The sequence below is a fragment of the Anastrepha ludens genome, chromosome 5, assembly GCF_028408465.1.
Source record: "Anastrepha ludens isolate Willacy chromosome 5, idAnaLude1.1, whole genome shotgun sequence".
Taxonomy (NCBI): domain Eukaryota; kingdom Metazoa; phylum Arthropoda; class Insecta; order Diptera; family Tephritidae; genus Anastrepha; species Anastrepha ludens.
In genome coordinates this window covers 65081882-65104254 of record NC_071501.1, presented here as the reverse complement: position 1 = coordinate 65104254, position 22373 = coordinate 65081882, and the positions used below count along the sequence as shown (strand labels likewise).

Here is a 22373-nt window from a genome sequence, read left to right as displayed (position 1 = left end):
AAGTATATGGAACAAAGATATTTTTATGAGGAGCTTTTTCATGGCAGAAATACACTCGGAGGTTTGTCATTGCCTGCCGAGGGGCGGCCGCTATTAGAAAAATATTTTTCTTAATTTTGGTGTTTCACCGAGATTCGAACCTACGTTCTCTCTGTGAATTCCGAATGGTAGTCACGCACCAACCCATTCGGCTACGGCGGCTGATATGATATAGATATAGTACAGCGAATAAAGATGCAACGACTCTGTTGGGTAGGTAGACAAACACTCCATCTCTGAAAGTAGAGTATACGATGGGTTACCTACTGGTGGCTGCAGTAGAAGAGGAAGGCCTGCTTTGCATTGGAAATATTAGGTAAAGAAGAACTTGGTTTCACTTGGTACATACAACTGACGCCGGCGCAACCAAGAAACGACTACCGCACTTTATTATTTATGGCCCAAATCGCTAAGCGGTTATCGCGCTAATCAAGAAGCGCGAACCAAATTAAATGTGACGTCGTCAAATGCAGGGGGTGATATCATCGAAGCTATTGATTATGTCTACATAAAAATTTAAGTGCATGGGTCTTGAGGGAAAGAGGAAAAGACCGAGTATCTCTTGTCATGAAATCTCTAGCCTAACATTTTAGGTATCTGCTCAATGCCACAGTTCACAGTCATAATTTTGAAGGAGTAGAGAACTCTATTTGCTCAGTTAGGAACCAGGAGCTAAGAGACGTCTTCTTCTGCCTTACGGTCCCGCAATATTAGGTAGCATTCGTGTTAGCTACTGATGGTATAAGTTCTTGCGCTGAGCGCTGATAAGTGTACTTAATACACTCCTTAGGGAGTATTTCAAGGGTGCCGATGCGTAGTTTTATTTCCTCCTTTTTTCTCCGCGCACTAATAAGTACCGCCTGGGCTTTTGGAGCTGCCAATTCCATTCCGGTCTTTACCAACCATAGTCTCACCATTGCTGCTACGTCATGGCTTTTTGCTTCCAAATGGTCTATGTATATATCCGTAACTACAAGCGCAATATTATCCGCATAGCCTATGATAGTAGCACCGTCTGGTAGTTTTAGTGTGAGGACTTCGTCCTACATGACATTCCAAAGTGTTGGACCAAGGACAGATCCTTGGAGAACCCCCGCGAGTGATTTGGTGCGTTTGGTCGCTTTCTGCATCGTATTGCGAAATTCTGTTGGTGAAGTAACTACGAATTGTGCGCAGTAGATACCCCGGTACACTTAGTTCTCTGATAGACAGTAGACTGTTCGAGAGAATGATTCTGCGGTAGGTGCAAATAACGCAGGCGATCAGACAATGAGTTGCAGCGTCTCAAGCTACTCAATTCGGTAGTTGCTACTAATGGCAGAAGAAGAAAAAGGCGTTCCCTATGCTCAGGGTTGGGCATAGTGCACTAAATAATTTTTAAAATAAGCGGAATTGAATAAGTGAATTGAAGATTTAGCGACAATGAAACCCTTATTTTAAATATCACTAAAAAATTAGTGATAGTGCAAATTAGTGGTGGTGCAAATTGCCCGAAGCTGCCTACGCTGAACAATTCAAGTAGAGAATGACTTCCTTTAATAGCACGAGAAAAAGTTAACAACTGGCGTGTTATCTGGAATTCAGCTAAAAACCGTTTGGGCAGCTACAGCGCTCATTAAGAAGGTGAAGACAAATTTATTCGTAAATATGTAATAGTTTTATAACTTTAGCCAGTAATAATGACTGCAAATTATTGTATTAAAACGAGACAGATGTTTAAGGCTTATATTATTTTGTGAGATAATAACAACAACACTTCTAGGTAAATATTACTTTCAGCTGGAGTGTATTCACTTATGGTGTGCGCAAGTAATTGAAAGTGAAATAAATATGTGTGTATGTTACTGTGAATATGAACGTGGGCGTGAGTAAATTTGCCTGACCATTGGAATTATGAAAGTTGAGTCCCGAAAATAGATATGAAAGTTCATATAGCCATACATACACTCGCATGTGTACACATTTACATTTTTATATCCATGGCGATGGTGGCGGCGATTTGCAAATTGTCATTGACTTTGTGCAGATCCCAAAATACCGCAGGCTCTGTTTACTCGTATTATAATGTAAGTGATTATTTGTACATATGCATGCACAATAGGGTGATCACTCTTCATACGAAATAAAAGGGGTATTGGTTTTCCAGGGGAATTAAAAAAAATATTACATTTTAAGACTTTTATCAAGATTTGCAGGAATTGGATCGATTTAAGAGTGCCTCCGAAAATCGAGTTTTTATAAATAAAATTAATTTTTAAAAGTGTTTTTTCCCAACAGATCACCTCAGATGATAAAAGAGTTTAAGCTTAAAGGGGGTGTTTAAAAATGCTTAAAATGCTCAAAATAGCGATATATGAAAAAAAATTCAAGGTTTCCTTAAACCAATATCCCAAATAAAGTACAAAAAATGGCATTGACAATCTCAGTGCTTTGATTCAATTGATCCAATTTTCAAACATAATTAGCAAAATTCTCGATTTCTGGAGATACAGGGTGTCCGGTGGTTTTTAATTAAAAGTTTCTCCCTAACCGCCGAGCACATGAGTGTGAAGGGGACCTCGTTAACTTCGTTGGATGGGTGGACAACGTGACAATCGAAGCATATTTCAAGGTCAATGATGCATATGCTACTGTTCGTCGTAGATATTGATCAGGTTACATGATGCACCAAGTGAAAATTGTATTCGTTCATGAGTGCGAAGGTTTCGGGTGCCAAACAGCCCACCTACAAACAGTCTGTGCGCAAGAGAGTGGCTGAGACTTCCAAAAACTATATTGGATGAAATATTGAGGAAAGATCTCTCTTTCAAAAATGAAATCCTGCAAGCGCTTAAGCCTAACAATTACGATTTTTTTAAATTTCTGCGAGATAACTCTGAAACGATTTCGTATGGTAAACACTATCTTTTGGACTGAGGAAAATTGAAGTGCATGTAAGCAAAATTGCCGATATTGGTCACCTAAAAGACAGAAACCACTTTGAAACATAAACAGCCACTTCACAGCCCCAAAGTGGCGGTTTGGTGGGCATTACCAAGCAGTGGAATAATTTGACTAAATTTTTTTTAAATCGTTGAGGACAAACAATTTCTGTGGACGGTGTCTCTTATCGGCGCGTCCTGAATGATTAGTTTCTGCCAATAATGAGCGGACATTCTTCCTTCAGTGCACACACATGGTTGCAGTAAGATGGCTAAACTCCGAACACGGCCAGAGAGACCCAGACAATAATGTGGAATCATTTAGCGGAAGTCTTAAAACAAAATAAATTTCATAGTCCCGACCGAAAACTAAAACTTTTTTTTGATGAGGAACCCTAATGTAAATATATTTTTGGCGCACATTTGGCGACCGTCTAAACATTAGACCGCCAGACCAATAAAATCCCCATAATACAAAAATGCTTACAACTACCCCGCGAAGCAATAAAAAGTGACACTTAAATACTATTTATGGCCTAAGAGGAAAAAAAACACAGTTTCCGGCTAAGCAAAAGTCTTGATAATTAATGATATTTTTGCAAGCGGAAGCGGAATGACTAAATTGAAACTAGTACACAATTGGAGCAAAACCGTTACGTCTAAAAGAGCTAATTCAAAAAAGACTAAGTCTAAGTTACTCTTTGCTACAGGATTCAAAGTAACTTTTAAAATCCTCTAACTGAGCTTTACGTATTCTGTGTCCCTTGAAAGCGCTTGACATTTTACCCTGTGCGTTATTATATAAGTATAAGTGGGAAAAGAAATTTGAGCAGCAGATCACGAAAAATAATCAAGAAGTCAACCTTGGAACTAGACAAAGAAGGCAATCGCGATGGCAATACCTACTGCACTACAGGCAATTAAGAGATCACATGAACTTCTAAATTGTACACCATACGTTGAAGCGATCTCTTATGCCGTAGAGTAGCAAAAACCAAGTATCCCTTATTTTTATACTAAAAAAAAAGAACTTAGGGTTCTTCGTTGGGCTGCTGGCGGTAATTATATATATATATAATTGGCGCGTACACCCTTTTTGGGTGTTTGGCCGAGCTCCTCCTCCTATTTGTGGTGTGCGTATTGATGTTGCTCCACAAATGGAGGGACCTACAGTTTTAAGCCGACTCCGAATGGCAGATATTTTTTTATGAGAACTTGTTTCATGGCAGAAATACACTCGGAGGTTTGCCATTGCCTGCCGAGGGGCGACCGCTATTAGAAAAATGTTTTTCTTAATTTTGATGTTTCACCGAGATTCGAACCTACGTTCTCTCTGTGAATTCCGAATGGTAATCACGCACCAACCCATTCTGCTACGGCGGCCGCCATGGGGGAAAAAGAGCAGGAAAAGCGACTTAAAGGAGCATACCGTTATACACATATTACGAGTATGTTCAACCTTTGAGAGGCTCTGAGTCAGATTTCTTGGTGAAGGAAAGTTACAAGGTTTGGAGTTGTCCATCGGCAAAAAATTCAAAAGCTTACTTAAGTTCGCCAATGCGTTTGGAGACTGATCATGGTTAACGAAATTTGGATTCAACGCTTACAAATGTCTCATCAGAACTCGAAGTGAAGCCATTTCTTGGCCTGCCAGCTGAACAAACCAACCGAAACCAAGCAAAACGAAACTTGTGTTTTTTAAAGTTAAGAAGATTAACGAAATTTTGATATGCAAGCTTCAATTTGCTCTCATTAGGATAGCTACAAACAGAAAAATTGGGTTCACGATGCCGTTGACTTAGAAACACTTTTTTCCTTCTAAATAAATTAGATCGATTGCCGACGTTGACCGAACCTACCCTACTCAGCCCCATCAATTTTTCACATAAAGTGTAAATTATGGTCTAAAAAACGAGGTTACTGTATTTTTATAACTCATCACAAAGCGCGTAACCTTCACTATTACATTTTTTCGACACCCATTGCTGTATCTATTTGCACACAATAAGACAATCTTTATCTTTTTCAATTACATACCGGACCAAAAGTCGCACCTGTTGGCAAGAATTATTCTTCACTAGATTTTAAAGTTTATGGTGAAAAGAATTGAGAAGTTGTGCTCAATAACAGACCGTTAACCGGCTCTCAGCGAATTGGACAGAATCAGCTGATGGGCTGAGGTAACAGGGGATGTGTTTACGAGAGTGTGAATACATGTAAAATGACGAGCCGCCGAAGTTTCCCTCCCAATTTTCCTTTTCACCATAGTTAATGAGCAAAACTTGTAAACCTATCATCCTTGTTCAAGGCTGATATTATTGATGGTGATTGTCCTGAAAACAGTAGTAAGGAGTAGGAGTAAGTAATTCCGCAAGTCATATTATAGAGGTGTCTTTCAAATGGTACAAGCAAAAAAGGGAGAGGTTGTTGAAGTGGCTACAAATATTCAAATAGCTCCCCGTTTCGAGGAGAGTTTAACTTCATCACAAACAATTAGAGTGAAATCAAATCGCAGAAGCTCACTACGCAAAGAAGGAGAGTGTGGTTTATAACCAATGGGGCTAATATAAAACGCCTGGAGAAGTTAATCCACGTTTTGAAAGAAAATTTAAACACAGTTTTGTGCATAGAATTTCGGTATGATCTTGAAAATATGGAAACTGCTTCGGTCTGTTAACTATGCGGACTGGTTTAAAAAGAAGTGACACACAATCCTATCCAATTGGGAAATTTATTATATAATATAAAAATATAATAGCCAAGCGGCTAATAAGGCTCACTAACCAAGTAACATTACTGTGCGTACCGAGTCAGATTGAAATTGAATGAAATAAGATTAATGACAAACTCACAAAGCAGTGAGCATCAACTCGCTTTATATATACATATGTATGTCCAACGATTTACTGCGACTTAGGCAAAGATCAAAAAACGAAGATACAGGAGCTCATAGGGGATTATACACGGACAATCTAACAGTCTTGAAGCACTCAAAAGGACTTTTGGGATGTTATAACCGAAAATACTTTAAAGAATGTATAAGCTTATCTAAGAATGGCATAAGAATTATCCCTGTAATTCCGACATGATATTATAGTCTGAAATATCGTCTGACTAAACTGGAATTCGTATGAAATCTGGAGGTTTTGTAGAGCAGACAGTGAAGCCGCAAGAACAGATATTTGAGAAATAACCAGCACTGAACATAACATAATCCTGGGTGACTATCTAATAACGGACAGCGTGGTAAGCTTCAAATACCGAGGCTTTATACTAAAGTTAAACCGCATTCTCTAAATCATTGAAAAGGTCACAATGGACCTTAAGTGCTCACAATGATCTATTCCCAATAACAAAAATAATAATATTAATAAGTTAGGTTGGGTAGGAGTCTCTAGTGAAATACACTAAGACTTCTGACTAATTGTGCTGCTGGGAGGGCTCTCTTTAATATCAGTATCAGATAAACTTCTGCCAAGGCTAGTTCGTTAGCCTTCCAGTTACATTTTATGTTGCGATGGCCTGGAACTGGAAATATTAATGAATTAATAGATCGGTGACATTTCATGTCCACTTTTAACTTTGGCTGTATCTTGTTATCTTCGGGTGATGTTGTCGAAGGTGGTGCCAAAACTCTTCATAAACAGATGCCGATGGTCTTTCGACTGTTCTGTTAAAAAATGGTTGTCGCATTCCTATCCTCTCCAGTTAATATTCAACAAATAATTATCTATTGACTAATGGATATGTGCTTTTTTCACCAACTTTTAAATGCGGAAATAAGAGTGATGTGAGCAATTATAGACGTATTGTCAAGTTTTCGACTACCTCTAAGTTATTTGAATGCATTGTAAAAAATGAGGTGTTTCTTGCAGTCAGAAGCAAAATTTGTCCAGTACGGCTTCAAAATTGGCTGTTTTCTCAGAATATCATATTAGCTTTTCAGAAAGGTGTCCAGTTCGATGTTGTATATACGGATTTCTCTAAAGCTTTTGACAGGGTTTCGCACTCACTCCTTAGTAAAAAATCAGCATGCCTTGGCTTCCATCTTTACTTCTTTCCATAGTCTTTATTAAAACTTTGTTTGCACGGAATGCACAAGTCATGAGAGCTCGGATCGAAATCAGTACTATTTACAGATCTATTGGAATTGACTTTGCTCTAAGCGTAACTTCTTACTTATACCTTTTAAATACTCGTAGTTTGACTAGTTTTGTTATATATTTTTTCATGCGGATTAAGATTATTATTATTTCATTTGTTAAAACATCTGTGTTAGTCTGTAAGGCAATCTGTTTTTGCTGACAAATTTTTACTTCAATAATTAAATAGAAAACATTCTTGTCGGGCTTAGACTTATCTCTCGCATGTAATGTGGTATTTGTACGCTTTGCAGGCAGTTATCAGTTTCTATAGGGAGACCAGTGAGACCTGTTATGACTGCATTGTAGCCAATATAATAGAATTTGTATCAATGTAATCGCTATACTTTAAGTAACTTGTTTTGTGTAAATGCTCGAGAAAATTATATTCAATAACGTTTATGCTATATAAATTTTCTTACAGGTTTACTTGTCTTTATAATTTTACTCTTATTTCCATTTACTCACCGCCATGAATGCGTTCATGTTCCAAGCGGAACGATGCTAAGCTCGGGTCCTGACGTATGCGCTCGGGTAGCGCACGCCATACTTGTAAGGCACCTTCTGTAACCTCGCTGCAAGAAAGAGATAAAAATGAAATTAAGTGACAATTTGTTTTGGCTGGATAAGAAACTTAAAGTACTACAATAATAATGAGTAAGATGAATAAGACTACTTATTGTTGGTTTTCAGGAGGCTGTAGATTTATGTACTTGATTATTTTGTTATTCTTTCTGTCAAAATTAATGTTGCAATCATTTATTGCATCCCTCCTTTGCGTTGTTTTTTGTTGTTGTTGTTATAAATGTACATAAATCGTTTACTGGCTAAATCACATCTGCTGTGGGCATCGGCTCGCAGTAGCCTATTTGGATTCTGGTGTTGGAGTGGCACGTAGCGGTTTTGTACATTGGGCGGCAATTATACCAAAATATATGCGAATATATATATGTCCCTATACATATTTACATTTATGTGTATAATCAAAACGGCATCATTTATTCATAATCACACTACGCGACAGCCTATTAATTATAAAAAATGATCCAAGTCACATATTACGCGTTCTAATATTAATAAATATCGGCCATACGATGTTAATAAAGACTGCTTCGAACCAATTTCATTGTTTTATGTTTTTAATGATGGTTGTTTATGCGAATAGTGCTTAATATTTCTCTCGCCTGTAAGTATGCAGCAAGTTGCGCTATTTATTTATTTATCTCCGCATTCACTTAGCTCATTTCGACATCTCTTAAGTGGTTTATAGGATGGCGGCAATCGGGATTAACGACTTAATTCGAAATTATCTCAGGAACTAACGCGGATTGACAACTAGACTTAATTATAATAATTTAAGCGGATTAGGGGAAAACAATCATTTGAGCATTAAAATTCTGAAACAATATGATTAGCCCAACAGGAATATTTTGTGATATTTCCATTTATTTTTAAGTTTAAAAATGCGTTTTTCCAATTTCAGATGGCAAGTAAAAGGAAACATTCATCCTGGACGGAGAGGGATGAGCAGGCGCTCATAACCAATAGGGAGCACGCGCAAATGCAGAGATGCAATGCTAGTTTGTACTAACACGTTTGAAATTTCATTAATTGAATATTGCGGAGCAGTTTGAGAAATAGCAATTTAAGATTTTTCTTTACATAAATAATTATTTTTTAGTATCAAAACAGATAATACCGGTATTTGTCGCCTGCAATCCATCTTTTACTGACAAAACTCACTAATCCGTGTAACCACCGTTTGAGACACTACAATTTTAATCAGAATTAACTGCACCGGTAATCCCATTAATGCCGTCGTTTGCCTAGGCTATTATTTAATTTAAAATTTGAAGCATTGACTGCACTCAGATCCAAAAAAAAAAAATGTTTGACAGATACCTGATTTTGTTTTGTTTTTAATACTAACCCAAATTATATATAACTGCTAATAAAATATATTCTAATGCACTTAAATTGCAATGAGGAAGCTTAAATGAAAATTTGCGCAGGTACAGGGCCGCTCAAAGTAAACATTCACACGTTGCAGTTTTTTTTGTTTAGTTTGGCTAATAACTACATAACTACAAACTTTGAATACATGACAAATCAGTTTTTTATTAATAATAAAGAATATCATAATATAAAAAATTTAAAAGACGTGTATGTTTATGCGGCCACCGTAGACGAATGGGTTGGGGCGTGACTACCATTCGGAATTCGTAGGAACGTAGGTTCGAATCTCGCCTGAAACACCAAAATTAAGAAAACGTTTTTTCTAATAGCGTTCGCCCCTCGACAATCAATGGCAAACCTCTGAGTGTATTTCTGCCATGAAAAGCTCCTCATAAATAATATCTGCCATTCGGAGTCGGCTTGAAACTGTAGGTCCCTCCATTTGTGGAACAACATCAAAACGCACACCACAAATAGGAGGAGGAGCCTGGCCAAACACTCAGAAATTATGTATGCGCCAATTATATATATATATATACTAGAGCGGGTCGATTTAAAAATCGCTCATTGCTCTGTGAAAATCGTATTCTAGGGATCAAAATGAGAAACTTTGCCAAAGGAACCATACCTCTAAAACGAATTCTGATGTCCCCCAATTTGGGTCGAACTTTTGGGTAGGGGCAAATTTTGAAAAATCCAATCGAGTCCAAATGTATGACCGACCCCCACTAACTTTGGACGGCCGATCCACCCATACCGGTGGCACACCCCCTGGAACTCCCCTGGGGGTTCCCTATACAATCATTTCAAAATATCACCATTTTTGGCCTTTACATGAAAAAATCAGCTAAATGGCTATGTTTTTTCTTTATTTTTATTTATTTATAATAATATTTATTTATAATAATAATATCTATTTTTTCTCTTAAGAAATGTATTTAGTCAGTACATATGTAAATGAAAAAATTAATTTAAGTGAGTTATAGAAAAGAAACTAAAAAGTTCGACCCAAATTGGGGGACATCAGAATTCGTTTTAGAGGTATGGTTCCTTCGGCAAAGTTTCTTATTTTGATCTCTAGAATATGATTTTCACAGAGCAAAGGGCGATTTTTTTGCCTCCCCACAAATCGACCCGGCCTAATATATATATATATACATGTGTGTTTATGCATTTTGTTTCCGTTTTACTATAAGCTTCCAATTTGTGGAAATTTACTTAAAAATCAAAGTAATAACTATCATCAATCCTTATTTCTTTCTCAAATTTCGTAGGCATCCTAAGGGGGACTATCCGCGGAGTACACTTGCCGTGAGATTCGGAATTATTTCGAGCCCTTTTTGCGTCAGCTGTATGGAGGATGAGGTGGAAACATCTTACCACCTGCTCCTTAGCTGCCCAGCGCTCGCGTGACTAAGGTTCAAGCATCTTGGTTCTCACTTCTTTTGTGCGCTAGATATCAAAAATCTGATGAACTCCAAGTGGGCCCACTCTCTGGGTAACCATTACTACCTTACCTAACCTAACCTAACCTTATTTCTTTCGAAATGAGAAAGAAGATGCCGTTACGATGAATGGCGAGCGCTATCGAGCCATGCTGACTGAAGTTTTGTTTCCAAAAATTAATCAGTTAAACATCGAGGACATTTCGTTCCACTAACACGGAACTTACCCTACAGCGCGCTTATCAACCAATTTATTCAAATATCCAATCCTTTATTGACGCCATACGGCCAGAATTATTGGAAAAAGTAGTCAAAAATTGGGCTGATCGAATGGAACATGTGATTTAAAAATAAATGCCATGAAATTATCTACCAGATAACGCCTTCGCAAAGTGTGTAAGGCTTCTTCTTTATATTTTTATGAATCAGTAAATGTGTTAATTTTAATATTATAGGACGTTTTCAAGCATGGACAGGCTAGGAGCAGGCCCCAGCTTCGACGAAACTTTCCTTCACCCGCCTGTAATTATGTAAACATCGATATTTTTTAACACAAACAACTTATTCCTGTTCTATTTCCAGAGGTCGACAACTAGTACACAGACAAAGCTCTGCAACAACTCGAATGTGACTACGCAATTTTCAACAAAGTAGTACTGTGGAGTTAGTTAAGAAAAGCAGAGATCGCTCAGATCTTCGAGTTTAAGCCTCTTTTACAGAACTTGGATTCACTTCTGGCGCAGTTGCTGTAAAGCACGGCAACTATCATATGTTGGAGGCGAAATTCCCACAAAAGGCTTACGAGTAAATTGAAAACCACCAAAGAAGTATTAATGAAATTTGATTTCATTATATTTTATTTTATTTTAGTTGGTTTCATTTTGTTTTATTTGATTTTCCTATTTTATTGTATTCTATTTTATTTTGTTTTACTTGATTTAATTTTATTTTGCTTGGTTTTATTTTATTTTATTTTACATAATTTTTTATTTTTATTCTATCTTACTTTATGTTTTTTTAATTTTATTTTATTTCATTAGATTTTTTTTTTTTTACTTAATTTTTTTATTTCAATTTTACCTGGTTTTACTTTATTTTATTTTATTTTACTTGATTTTATTTTGGTTTTTGTTTTATTTTATTTTACTATTTTTTTAATTTCGTGTATTTTTTTATTTAATTGTAACTTAATTTATTTCATTAGATTTTTTTTTTTTTACTTAATTTTTTTATTTCAATTTTACCTGGTTTTATTTTATTTTATTTTATTTTACTTGATTTTATTTTGGTTTTTGTTTTATTTTATTTTACTATTTTTTTAATTTCGTCTATTTTTTTATTTAATTGTAACTTAATTTAATTTGTAATTACTTTTTATTATCTAATTAGATTGAAGTTTATTTACTTCATTTTATTTTCTTTTTATTGTCTGCCTGTTGGGATTGTTATATATTAAACATAACAAATCGAAATAAAGGAAGTCATTAGTACACTAAAACTTATTTCGATTCTTGTTTTATAATTTACTTTAAATTAAAAAGAAAAATAAATAAAAGAGCTGAATATATTTACTATACATAAGGATGAAAAATGCTGGTATTTGCATTAAAATCTACTAAAGAGAATGCACTTAGTTATGTTATGTTAGTGTGTTAAAAACGCCTTTCTTGTCAAAATTTACGATTTGCTTCAGGGGCGATGCTCATAAATTGGTTTGTTTACATTCAATCAATCTCTACCTTCACGTTTCTTCTCATTTGACAATCTTATTATTATTAGCCTTAAGTTTGTTCCACCATCAAAACAATATTCAACTACTTTCAGTCATATGAAGGAAATGCTCCTCACTATTCTAAACAATTTCAATAAGTTTATTTAATTTGATTTTTTTGTGGGCTTGTCCTCTTTTCATCGTAACTTTTCACTTAATTACGCCAATGATCATAAATGTGCTTTCGTATATATGTATGTAAATGTGATTAAATAGTAACCCAAAAAATTTTAATTTCAATTAGTTAGCCTAGTACATTTATGAGAGTGCACACACACGCACGTATACACACAAACAAGGTTTATTGTTCTACAAATGAGTTATGCAAGTGGAAATTCTCCAACTACATAACGATTTTGACGCAAGCAATTGCACTCTGTGCGCTAAAAATAGCAGCTAACAACAACGCTGGTTATTTTTGTCAATGAATTGTGAATTCAAAATGCAAAACATATAACAGAAACCAAGAAATTGTGAAAATTGAAATTGAAGTCATAATCAAAATTATTATACTATCCACAGCGGAGGGTAGTGAATCGCCGCGCGCTGCTTTGTTTACATGCAATTCGAGAACTTATTCGCAAAGAAGAAACTTACAGTAGTGGACTAAAAATGCGGAAAATAAATGCAGTATATATGTACAGGTATATACGAGTATATATATGTATTTATATTTACATGTCTGGTTGGCGCGTGCAGCCTTTGATGTTGCGCCGAGCGCCACCCCTAATTTGTGGTGTACATCTTGATCTTGTTCCAGAATTGGAAGGACAGTTTTATGTGGAACTTTTTATGAGGAGGTTTTTTATGGCAGCAATATACTCTGAGGTTTGTCATTGTCTGCCGAGAGGCGACCGCTATTAGTTCACTTCGAACCTTGTCGAATTTAATAGAAAAATATCGAAGCCGGCAACAGAAAATGTTTTACTCCACTTAAATAAATATTATGACAGTTTACAATTAAGAGAAAATTACCCAAAATTATGAATAACTCTATGTAAGCTCAAAGCTATGGGGAAGATTTTGACAGTTGATCCCTCTTAATTGGCGCATTCTAAATTCAATGAAAAATGATTTTTGGTTTACCATTTCATTCACATAGTCACACAGTCTAAGTTGCAGCATAATAACGGCCAGGAGAATTTCCCTACACCTTTTTTTACGGATTTAATACTACATAGTATTAAAAGTGGCTAATATTGATTGTCACTCCTCAAGTAGCACTAAAGCACCTTTAACGAGCTGTTGCTTACGTAGATCAGAGAAATGTTACTTGCACACCCAAGAGATTTGATCGCCTCCTTACAGGAGTTTACCAGTTCGGATCTTCACCATGGCGTCATCAGTGCTTTGATCGTAGTTTGGCTATCGGAAAGAAAGTGATTCTTCCAAATAATAAAAAAAAAACACATTAGTCATATTTTTTGTAACCACTGTTAATTAATTATCCAAAAGAAAAAAGTGAAAAGATTTGTTTATATTTTACTTGATTTAATAGGCGTGGCGCGAGTAGACTTGAGCCATTCGAACCTACAGTTTCAATCGGGTACAAGTTTCACATTTTCTTTTAAATGTAATATATTTTTTGTATTTACACATGTAAGCATGGGTAATATGAACATAAAGCTGACTTAATTAGTGCAAAGAGGGGAGTACGCGACATAAAAATCGTGCTTGGCGACTTCAAAGCCAGGGTGGGCAAGGAGGGAATTTTTGGTCCCACAGTCGGAAAATTCAGCCTGCATGGGGCCCGGGGCCCGAAACATGGTAGTCTGCAGCACCAGATTCCAGCATAAAATGATCCACCAAGCTACCTGATCGAAAAACCCGAAACCAGATCGATCATGTTGTGATAGATGGAAGACACGCTTCTAGTGTATTAGATGCACGTACGATCCGAGGGCCAAACATCGACTCGGATCATTACCTTGTTGCAGCCAAACTGCGCACACGCCTCTGTGCCGCCACTCGATTGTCACTTCTGGTCTCAGAGAGCACGGCCCAACAAACCGGCATGCACGAGCAATGCAGCAACATTTCTCGTTCCCTACGTACCGCCACCGAAGAAGAGATCGGATTTAGGTGAGCCCGAAAAAACAATTGGTACGACGAGGAATGTCATGCTGCCGCAGAAAGAAAGGATGTCGCCTAGCTGCGATCGAGAGAATGTGAAGATTGCGATACCCCAATCGGTGACAACGGAATTGACGTTCCGCTAACCGACCATGACGAGGTGAGAATAGCAATAACGCGTCTAAAGAACAACAAAGCCGCGGGCGCCGACGGACTGCTGGCTGAGCTATTAAAACATGGCGGCGAGGAGCTGGTAAGGCGCATGCATCAGCTTTTATACAAAATATGGTCGGATGAAAGCATGCCTGCCGATTGGAATTTAAGTGTGCTCTGCCCAATCCATAAGAAGGACAATCCTGTCTTCAAACAAACAGTCGACGCACTCGCTTATCGACACCCATGTCACTGTTTCGAGGTTGTAAAAGACTTCATTTATATAGGAACCTGCATTAACACCGATAACAATGTCAGCCTTGAAATCCAACGTAGAATCTCTCTTGCCAACAAGTATATTACTTCTTTGGACTAAGTAGGCAAATGAGCAGTAAAGTCCTCTCTCGACGACCAAAACCTACTCTGCGCAAGGCTTTCATTATGCCCGTCCTAACGTATAGGCAGAAGGGTGGACGAGGACAACATCCGATGAAGCGACGCTTGGAGTATTTGAGAGAAAGATTCTGCAGAAAATTTTTGGACCTTTACACGTTGGCAACGGCGAATATTGCAGGCGATGGAGCGATGAGCTGAGCCGAATAAAGATCCAGCGGCTACGTTGGTTGGGTCATGTGGTCCGAATGGATACAAAAGCTCCGGCTCTGAAAGTATTCGATGCGGTACTAGCTGGTGGTAGCAGAGGAAAAGGAAGGCCTCCTCTGCGTTGGAAGATCAGGTGGAGAAGGACTTGACTTCACTTGGTGTGTCCAATTGGCGCCGGTTAGCACAAGACAGAAACGGCATTGTTAAACTCGGCCAAATCGCGTAAGCGGTTATTGCGCTGATTAAGAAGAAGAAGAATGTACGTATGTGTGAAACATAGGAAGATACATAAATGACTATGCGTTTTCATCGTAATATGTCTAGATGTAAGTCTTCCACTCAGTTTTAGATATCAGAAGGGACGACCGAACAATACTTTTCGAAGCCGAAGCCGAATCGAATTTCGATCACTTAAAAAAAGTATTGATGAGACAAATAAAGGCATATTAGTTTCAGTTGATATTTAAAAATACCAAAAGAAAGCTGAAATATATTTCGATTAAATTGTAGAAAGTTCACTAACAGTATCTATCAGTAGGGCTGCCAGATATGTCTGCCGAGAAAACCGGGTCGATTTGGTAAAACTGCTCTAAATCTCAACAACATCCCAATCATCTTTAAATTTCCATTTAGAATTTTGAGATCAATGAAAGACTTTAAATATGCATCTTCCTCAAAGCATTCATCAGAAATGCTATATTTTTCCCACTTAAATACATAGATTGTTTTTGAACTTTTTTCCATTCATTTCATAAGTTCATCCAATTGAAAATACCATAACTATTTATTTTCTTTACCGATGAGTTCAAGAATGAAATAGGTTCTTGAGCCGGATGGTACTTAAACGATTGTAGGAAGTATCATTACGCTAAGGGAGGGATGGCAACTGTTTTTCAAACGGAAATGTTTGAAAGTAGTAGAATGGATAATTGAGAAGAGATGGAGCAGGAAACATATTGGTCTCTTTAGTTACAGTCAGGCTGCACCCAAGAATCTGGAGAATACAAAGCAAACCTCAAAAATTGTTCAAAAAATTAAGAAAAAGCTTAATTATGTTGCAAGACAGAATAATCTCGTACTTATATAGGTTCCAGGACATTGCGGTGTTCAAGGGAATGAAATTACCGATGAACTGGCCAACTGTGGATCAGCGGTTACGCCACAGGAACCGAAGCCAATAATTGGAATCAGTGCTGCAGGAATCATAAAGTGGATAATGGATTATACATGCAATCTACATAAACAGCGATGGTCTGGTCTAGAACGCTGCAGAACTGCAAAGTGTTTTAGGACAAGCCCGAGCAGAAAACTGTCGAACTTTCTTCTAAAACGTGGAAGAAAAGACGTTCGGTTGATGGTCGGTATTATTACAAGACATAATCCATGGGGTCAGCATATGACCACCGTTGAAATCATTGAGGACCCGATTTGCCTGTCTTGCTTAGAGAAGGCGGATAGCACTGAATGTGAATGCCCTGCATTTGCTAGAGTAAGGCTGTGGATTTTGGGATCCGATGTCTTGAGAATGAGTAATATTCGTTCTCCCAAACTGAAGGATGTTTTCAAATTTACCAAAGAATCTGGAAAATTTTCACACGTCTAGCTACTTCTATGTCTGTATTCTATTCTATCATCTTCCTTCTGTTACTTGCCTCCTTTCCTCCCTTTTTCTTTCCAAAGCTTTAAATGCAATGGGCCTTCTAGCCTGAGGGTTTTAGTAGTTACCAAATCTCTTAGTGCTTCTTGGCTTGCTTTTTTCAATTTTCAAATTTTATTTAAATAAAAAGTCCATTCTTGGGCGAAACCGGACCAAACTTTTGCAATCGAACATAACCGAGGCTCGGCCATTCTTTGGTTATAAACTTTCAGTAGCTGTACCGCAAACCAAATCAAGCCAGTCAAATTAATTTTTTACACACTGTGATTCGATTTCAATTAGTGCAACGAGATTAGTGCAATAAAAGAATACAAAGAAATCAGCTAAGATGTAGAAGTGTAAGGGGAATCGAAGTGAAGTCTAGTATCATTTGCAATATCACGCTGATGTAGTCACGTGCATTTATTCCCAGCGTAAATTCGCTGGAGCCGGTCCGCAACAATAGCCGCTATAAAATTTCCTTCTGGCTGGAAGGCGCGTTGCTCTGAGCCTTCAATTTAAATTTAAATTTCAATCACACACAAACATGCACACGGCTATATACACATACATATATATGATAATAAGTATATTTATTCCTAACCGCACACAGTTTTAGACGTTATCCGCAGTAAATAGTAAATTGTGCCTTGTCTGTCAAATAAAAAGCCACTAATCTCAATTTGGACAGATGACAATAAAAATCCAGAAATCTTTATCAAACGCGCAGCCATGAAAAATGTTTCAAACGCAAGCGCTGAGAACATTTCTTAAAAATGTAGATATGTACATATATGTGTATGTATGTATGTATATCAGCATGGTTGAGTTTAAAAAATATTTAAGTGGCTGCTCGAAAGTCAGTTTACGACGAGAATAAGTGGTTAATCACAGGCGTAATGTTAAATTGTATTTGTATGAACAAATGTGTGCAGCAGTTCGCTGAAGATTGAGCGGAAAAAAGTACTCATATATTTAGATTGACGACTCATACCGCTAGGTACGACGCCTCTACTCAATTTCAAATAGTTCACTTGAAAAATGTAAATAATACTAATCATAATTTGAAAATTACTATAAAAAACGGGAGAAGAAACAAAAGCAACTAAGCAGAAATGCAAGCAGTAATTCGGTACAGTTAACGAAGGTGCAGATTGAAGGCTGCTAACTACTCTTACTGGAAGCTTTAGTAGAATAGATTATCATTGCGACGACATTGCGGTTCGCCACCATAGCGGTCATGATATGAAATCTAAGCTAAGATATACAATTGGTCGCGCTTATGATATAAAGATTGACTAACAGACTAACTGCCTACTGTCCATATATCAATGCAGTGAGCCACACACTCTACATACCCTGCAGCGAAAATCTGTACTAGTGAAAAAATGCTGACGCACGTTTTAATTTCAAATAAATCGCATTTGTTTTACCACCCGAAAGGAAATGGGGCGACGCCTATTATCAAAAGTTTATGAACAAGTGTATTTGGCTCTTCCGTTCTATTCTAATACAGTAATCAATTACTCAAATATAACATTTTTTGCATTTTTGAAGCTGCCATTATGTGGAAGCTGGACGTGCTTAATGCGAGCGCTATGACTAATTCCCTTGGACTATTTTGCTAAACGTAAATATTGAATAGCACATGAACTGTGCGCTTGCAAACTCAATCGAGAAGCCAGAGGTGCGAGCTAAATTTTTTATTTGATCGGATTCGTGAATAAATGCGGCACTTGCCCAAAATATTTCATCCAAAATATATTCGAAATTAATATTTTCCATATAATCAGAAAATATATCGTCATTTCATATGAAAATTGAAATTTCTAGACATTCAAATCACAACGGAAAATTAGTTACTCGAAGAACCATAATTAAGACCTCACAAATATCACTCAAATACCCATAATATGTGAGTTTAACCGCCTCAGTGCATGCTAAATGGTGTTTTTTCATAGCTAAAAGTGCAAAGAAGAAATCCTGGCATACTAGATCGCATTTTTCAATTTTAGTACTTGTTCCGAACTAACGCGAAAAATATGTACTGTGAAGCAATTGCCCTTCCATAGGGTGTTGCCCTGTAAAAATCACCAATCACTTCTTTGTTAAAGAGAAGGAAGGCAAACTAGCCTTTATGTAGCCATAAATTCCCTTGATGGATGCCTCTGGATTTCCGTACGGGGTATGCAAATATCTTCGTGCATACAAGTACGTATGTATGTATCTATATGCGCCGTCCATCATTTTCGTTCTCATCGTGAGTTGCATGTTGTGTTTGTGGGTGTGTTAATCTCTTGCACACCAAGTCTATGAAACACAAAAGTACGCGCACTTGCTGCAAGTTGTTCGACAAATGCGGAAATGGTTTTAACAATAAACAAATGGAATATGATAACATAGTATGATAATTTTGAATGCACAGTAGGGTGAATCACTTGCCTTGTAAAAGTATCAAATGCATGTAAATGTGCAGTTAGATTTTTGTTTTGAAGGCTATTTAACTTTATTATATTTTATTTAATTAAATAAACATAATTTTGTTACTGCACTGAAGTGCATCAAGGGCGTCAATTTATTTAATTTTAAATTAAAATTTAAATCTAAAACTGTATGTATTAATGCGTTGAGCCATAATTCTGTGAGCTTTTTTTACCTGCATGCGTATACTTATATATGTATTATACATATATTATATAGTATTATACATATATGTATGTATTATATATGCATATATGTACATATATTTATGTCAACGAGAAATCTAGAGCTTTTGTTTTCCCTTTTAATAGATAGCGATAAGAAACAATGGTAAAAAGAGTATGTGCCGGCAGAAGGGCTAGATTTTTGCATTTACAAGGCTATTCAATGCCACCAATATGCTGTGTGCAAGAACGGACCTTTAATGATTTCGTCAATCCACACTGTTGTGAATCAAATTCATATTCGATCGCACTTATACACAAGGTATAGTTTCAATGGTTAAAATCCTATTTATGCCGAAGGCGTTGTGTGATCACAATTGATGGCATATTCTCGGAAATATTCATTGCTTGCTCTGGAGTGCTTCAGGGAGTTGCTTAAGGTCCACTACTCTTTGTGTTATTTATCAAACACATTAGAAATTGCTTCTCATTTGCCAATTTTCTGTTATACTATACGTTGACCACTTAAAATATTTTCGGTTATTTCATAAATAACACAATTGGCCGATGCAGGTTTCAAGCAGTTATAGGAAAATTTGTTATATGGTGCCAAAAATCTCAACTTTCCGTAAGTATCAAAATATGCTATCATGCCACTTTATCCAAAACACCAATTGTCTTTCATACTTTTTATAACATATCTAATATTGTATTTGAATCTGTTAAAGAATCTAAAGACTTAGGTGTAATTTTTTACAGTAGTTTTTCATATAATAGTCAGATTAATTTTATCTTATCAAAATCATATTGTGTCTGTACGACGGAATATCTCAAATTTTACGGACCTTTATACCACAAATTGACGTTTACTGTATTCGTTCGCCCAAGGTTGGAACACGCCGCCTTTATTTGGAGGCCATACCACACATTTTTAATCGGCAGCATCGAACGTGTACAAAAGGTGTCTCTGAATATGATACTAGGGTCAGTAAAATTTTCTGATCCTATCCCATATTACACATCAAATTGGCTATTGATCAACTTGAAGCTTTTAGAAAGTAGAAGATCGATTCTTGCTCTCCCGTTTGTTTCCAATGTTACGTGTCCAGCGGATTTGTTTGAAGTCGGGGGTAGCAGATTGTATTTTAACGTTGCACCTCGCTGATATCTGCTCACCTTAGTGAGTAACTGTGAGCTTACAGTGCTACTGGGACTTATGGCTTAGCGGACCTTCTCTCACCCACGCTCGCTACCAAAAGCATTAATAGTTAGCTTTAACCTAAACCGATTTAAATATTGTCTGAAATTAGATATTAATAATTTTAGAATCATCTTAGGATTTTTAATAGAGCATTGTAGATTGCATTACAATCTTATTAACTTGGGAATATACTCTAATGAAACTTGCAGGTTCTGTAGGAAGGAAGACAAAACATGTGTTGGCGTCGTGTCTAGCCCTGATGCACAAGCGCTGGGTAAACATATTTAACCAGGGGAGGAAATAAAACTCAATATTTATTTATTTATATAATAAATATTACTTTATTATAATAATAGTAGAAAAACCTTTTACAAGTTGGAACAAAATTAATCATCCTATGGGAAGATTTAATTTTTGTGTATGGCATCGTGCATTCGGAATATTTGACACTTGTGAACTCTGCAGCTGCAATATATAAACAGACAAGCAATGGCGCTCGTAAAGGTAAAATTAAAGATCTCCAAAAAAATTGAATGATGCAAATTAAAAAAAATGGTCATAATTTCTCTTACTTTTTAATCAGAATTGTTGAAAAAGTTTCGACTGCGTAATTTTGTAGCCGATATAATTTTAATATAATAAATGTAAAGTTCAAGTGGCTCAAAAATAGCATTGATTTTTTACCATTTTGGTTTGTTTTGCTGAAAATGGGCAAAGTTAGCCCATTTATTCTCTTCATATAAAGATTATTTTCAACGTTGTCAAAAATCCGTGAATTTTTTTAAAACTTATTGTAAATAATATATCACAGCCAGGCATAAAATGAAAAAAAAAAAATTTTTTTGTGCCACGAGCGCCTCTGCTTACCTTCAAGTAAATAAAGAAATATGTTATATATATATATACTCGTATATATATAATTGGCGCGTACACCCCTGTTTGGGTGTTTGGCCGAGCTCCTCCTCCTATTTGTGGCGTGCGTCTTGATGTTGTTCCACAAATGCAGGGACCTACAGTTTCAAGCCGACTCTGAACGGCAGATATTTTTTTATGAGGAGCTTTTCCCCTCCGAGTGAGAGGTTTGCCATTGCCTGCCGAGGGGCGACCGCTATTAGAAAAATGTTATTCTTAATTTTTGGTGTTTCTTTAGGTAATTTTGGTGTTTCTCTGTGAATTCCAAATGGTAATCACGCACCAACCCCTTTGACTACGGCGGCCGCCGGAAATACGTTTTACTCAAAGATTAAAGATTACCAGGTTTGGCTGTTCGAAGCAAAATTGTGAAAGTAACTTGGACTGCTACGTCTCCGGGGACTCGGCAGCACAATTCTATCTAATTGCCACACTCGTCCAAATAGTCGTTGTACAGGCGGCATTGAAGTAAAATGATTGAGGGCTGTGTTGATTTTTTTCGAATATCGCCAACACAATCTCAGTTTTTTTGTAAACAAACTGCCGTTACAACCCGCATGACGTAAGCAAATTTGTTGATTCCTTCAAAGTCGCTGAGAGCCTATTAACGGGCTGATGTTAGTCATACCTCTGCATTCTGTACAACGTGGATTTTCTACTTTAATTTTCCTTGCTTAAAATTTCTGGTTTTTATAGTTTTTACCTAAGTTAAGTCTAAAAATTTTGTATTTTCGATCGTCCATGATTGAGCAATTGCCCCTCAGCAGGCACTGACAAGCCCCCGAGAGTATTTTTGCCATGAAAAATTTTCTCTAAAAACCATCTGCTGTTCGGAGGCGGCATAAAACTGCGCATCTTTACATTTGGACAACAACA

The 22373-nt window shown here is 36.7% G+C and overlaps 1 protein-coding gene across 3 annotated transcripts in view; it reads right to left on the bottom strand.

Annotated features, from left to right (window-relative positions):
- LOC128865067 (P protein) overlaps positions 1-22373 on the bottom strand; it is a 111589-nt gene that overhangs the window by 8809 nt on the left and 80407 nt on the right. For all 3 annotated transcript variants that reach the window (XM_054105001.1, XM_054105002.1, XM_054105003.1), the window contains one exon: positions 7571-7677. In XM_054105001.1, the coding sequence (XP_053960976.1) occupies positions 7571-7677 (107 nt within the window). The remainder of the gene's footprint in view (positions 1-7570; positions 7678-22373) is intronic.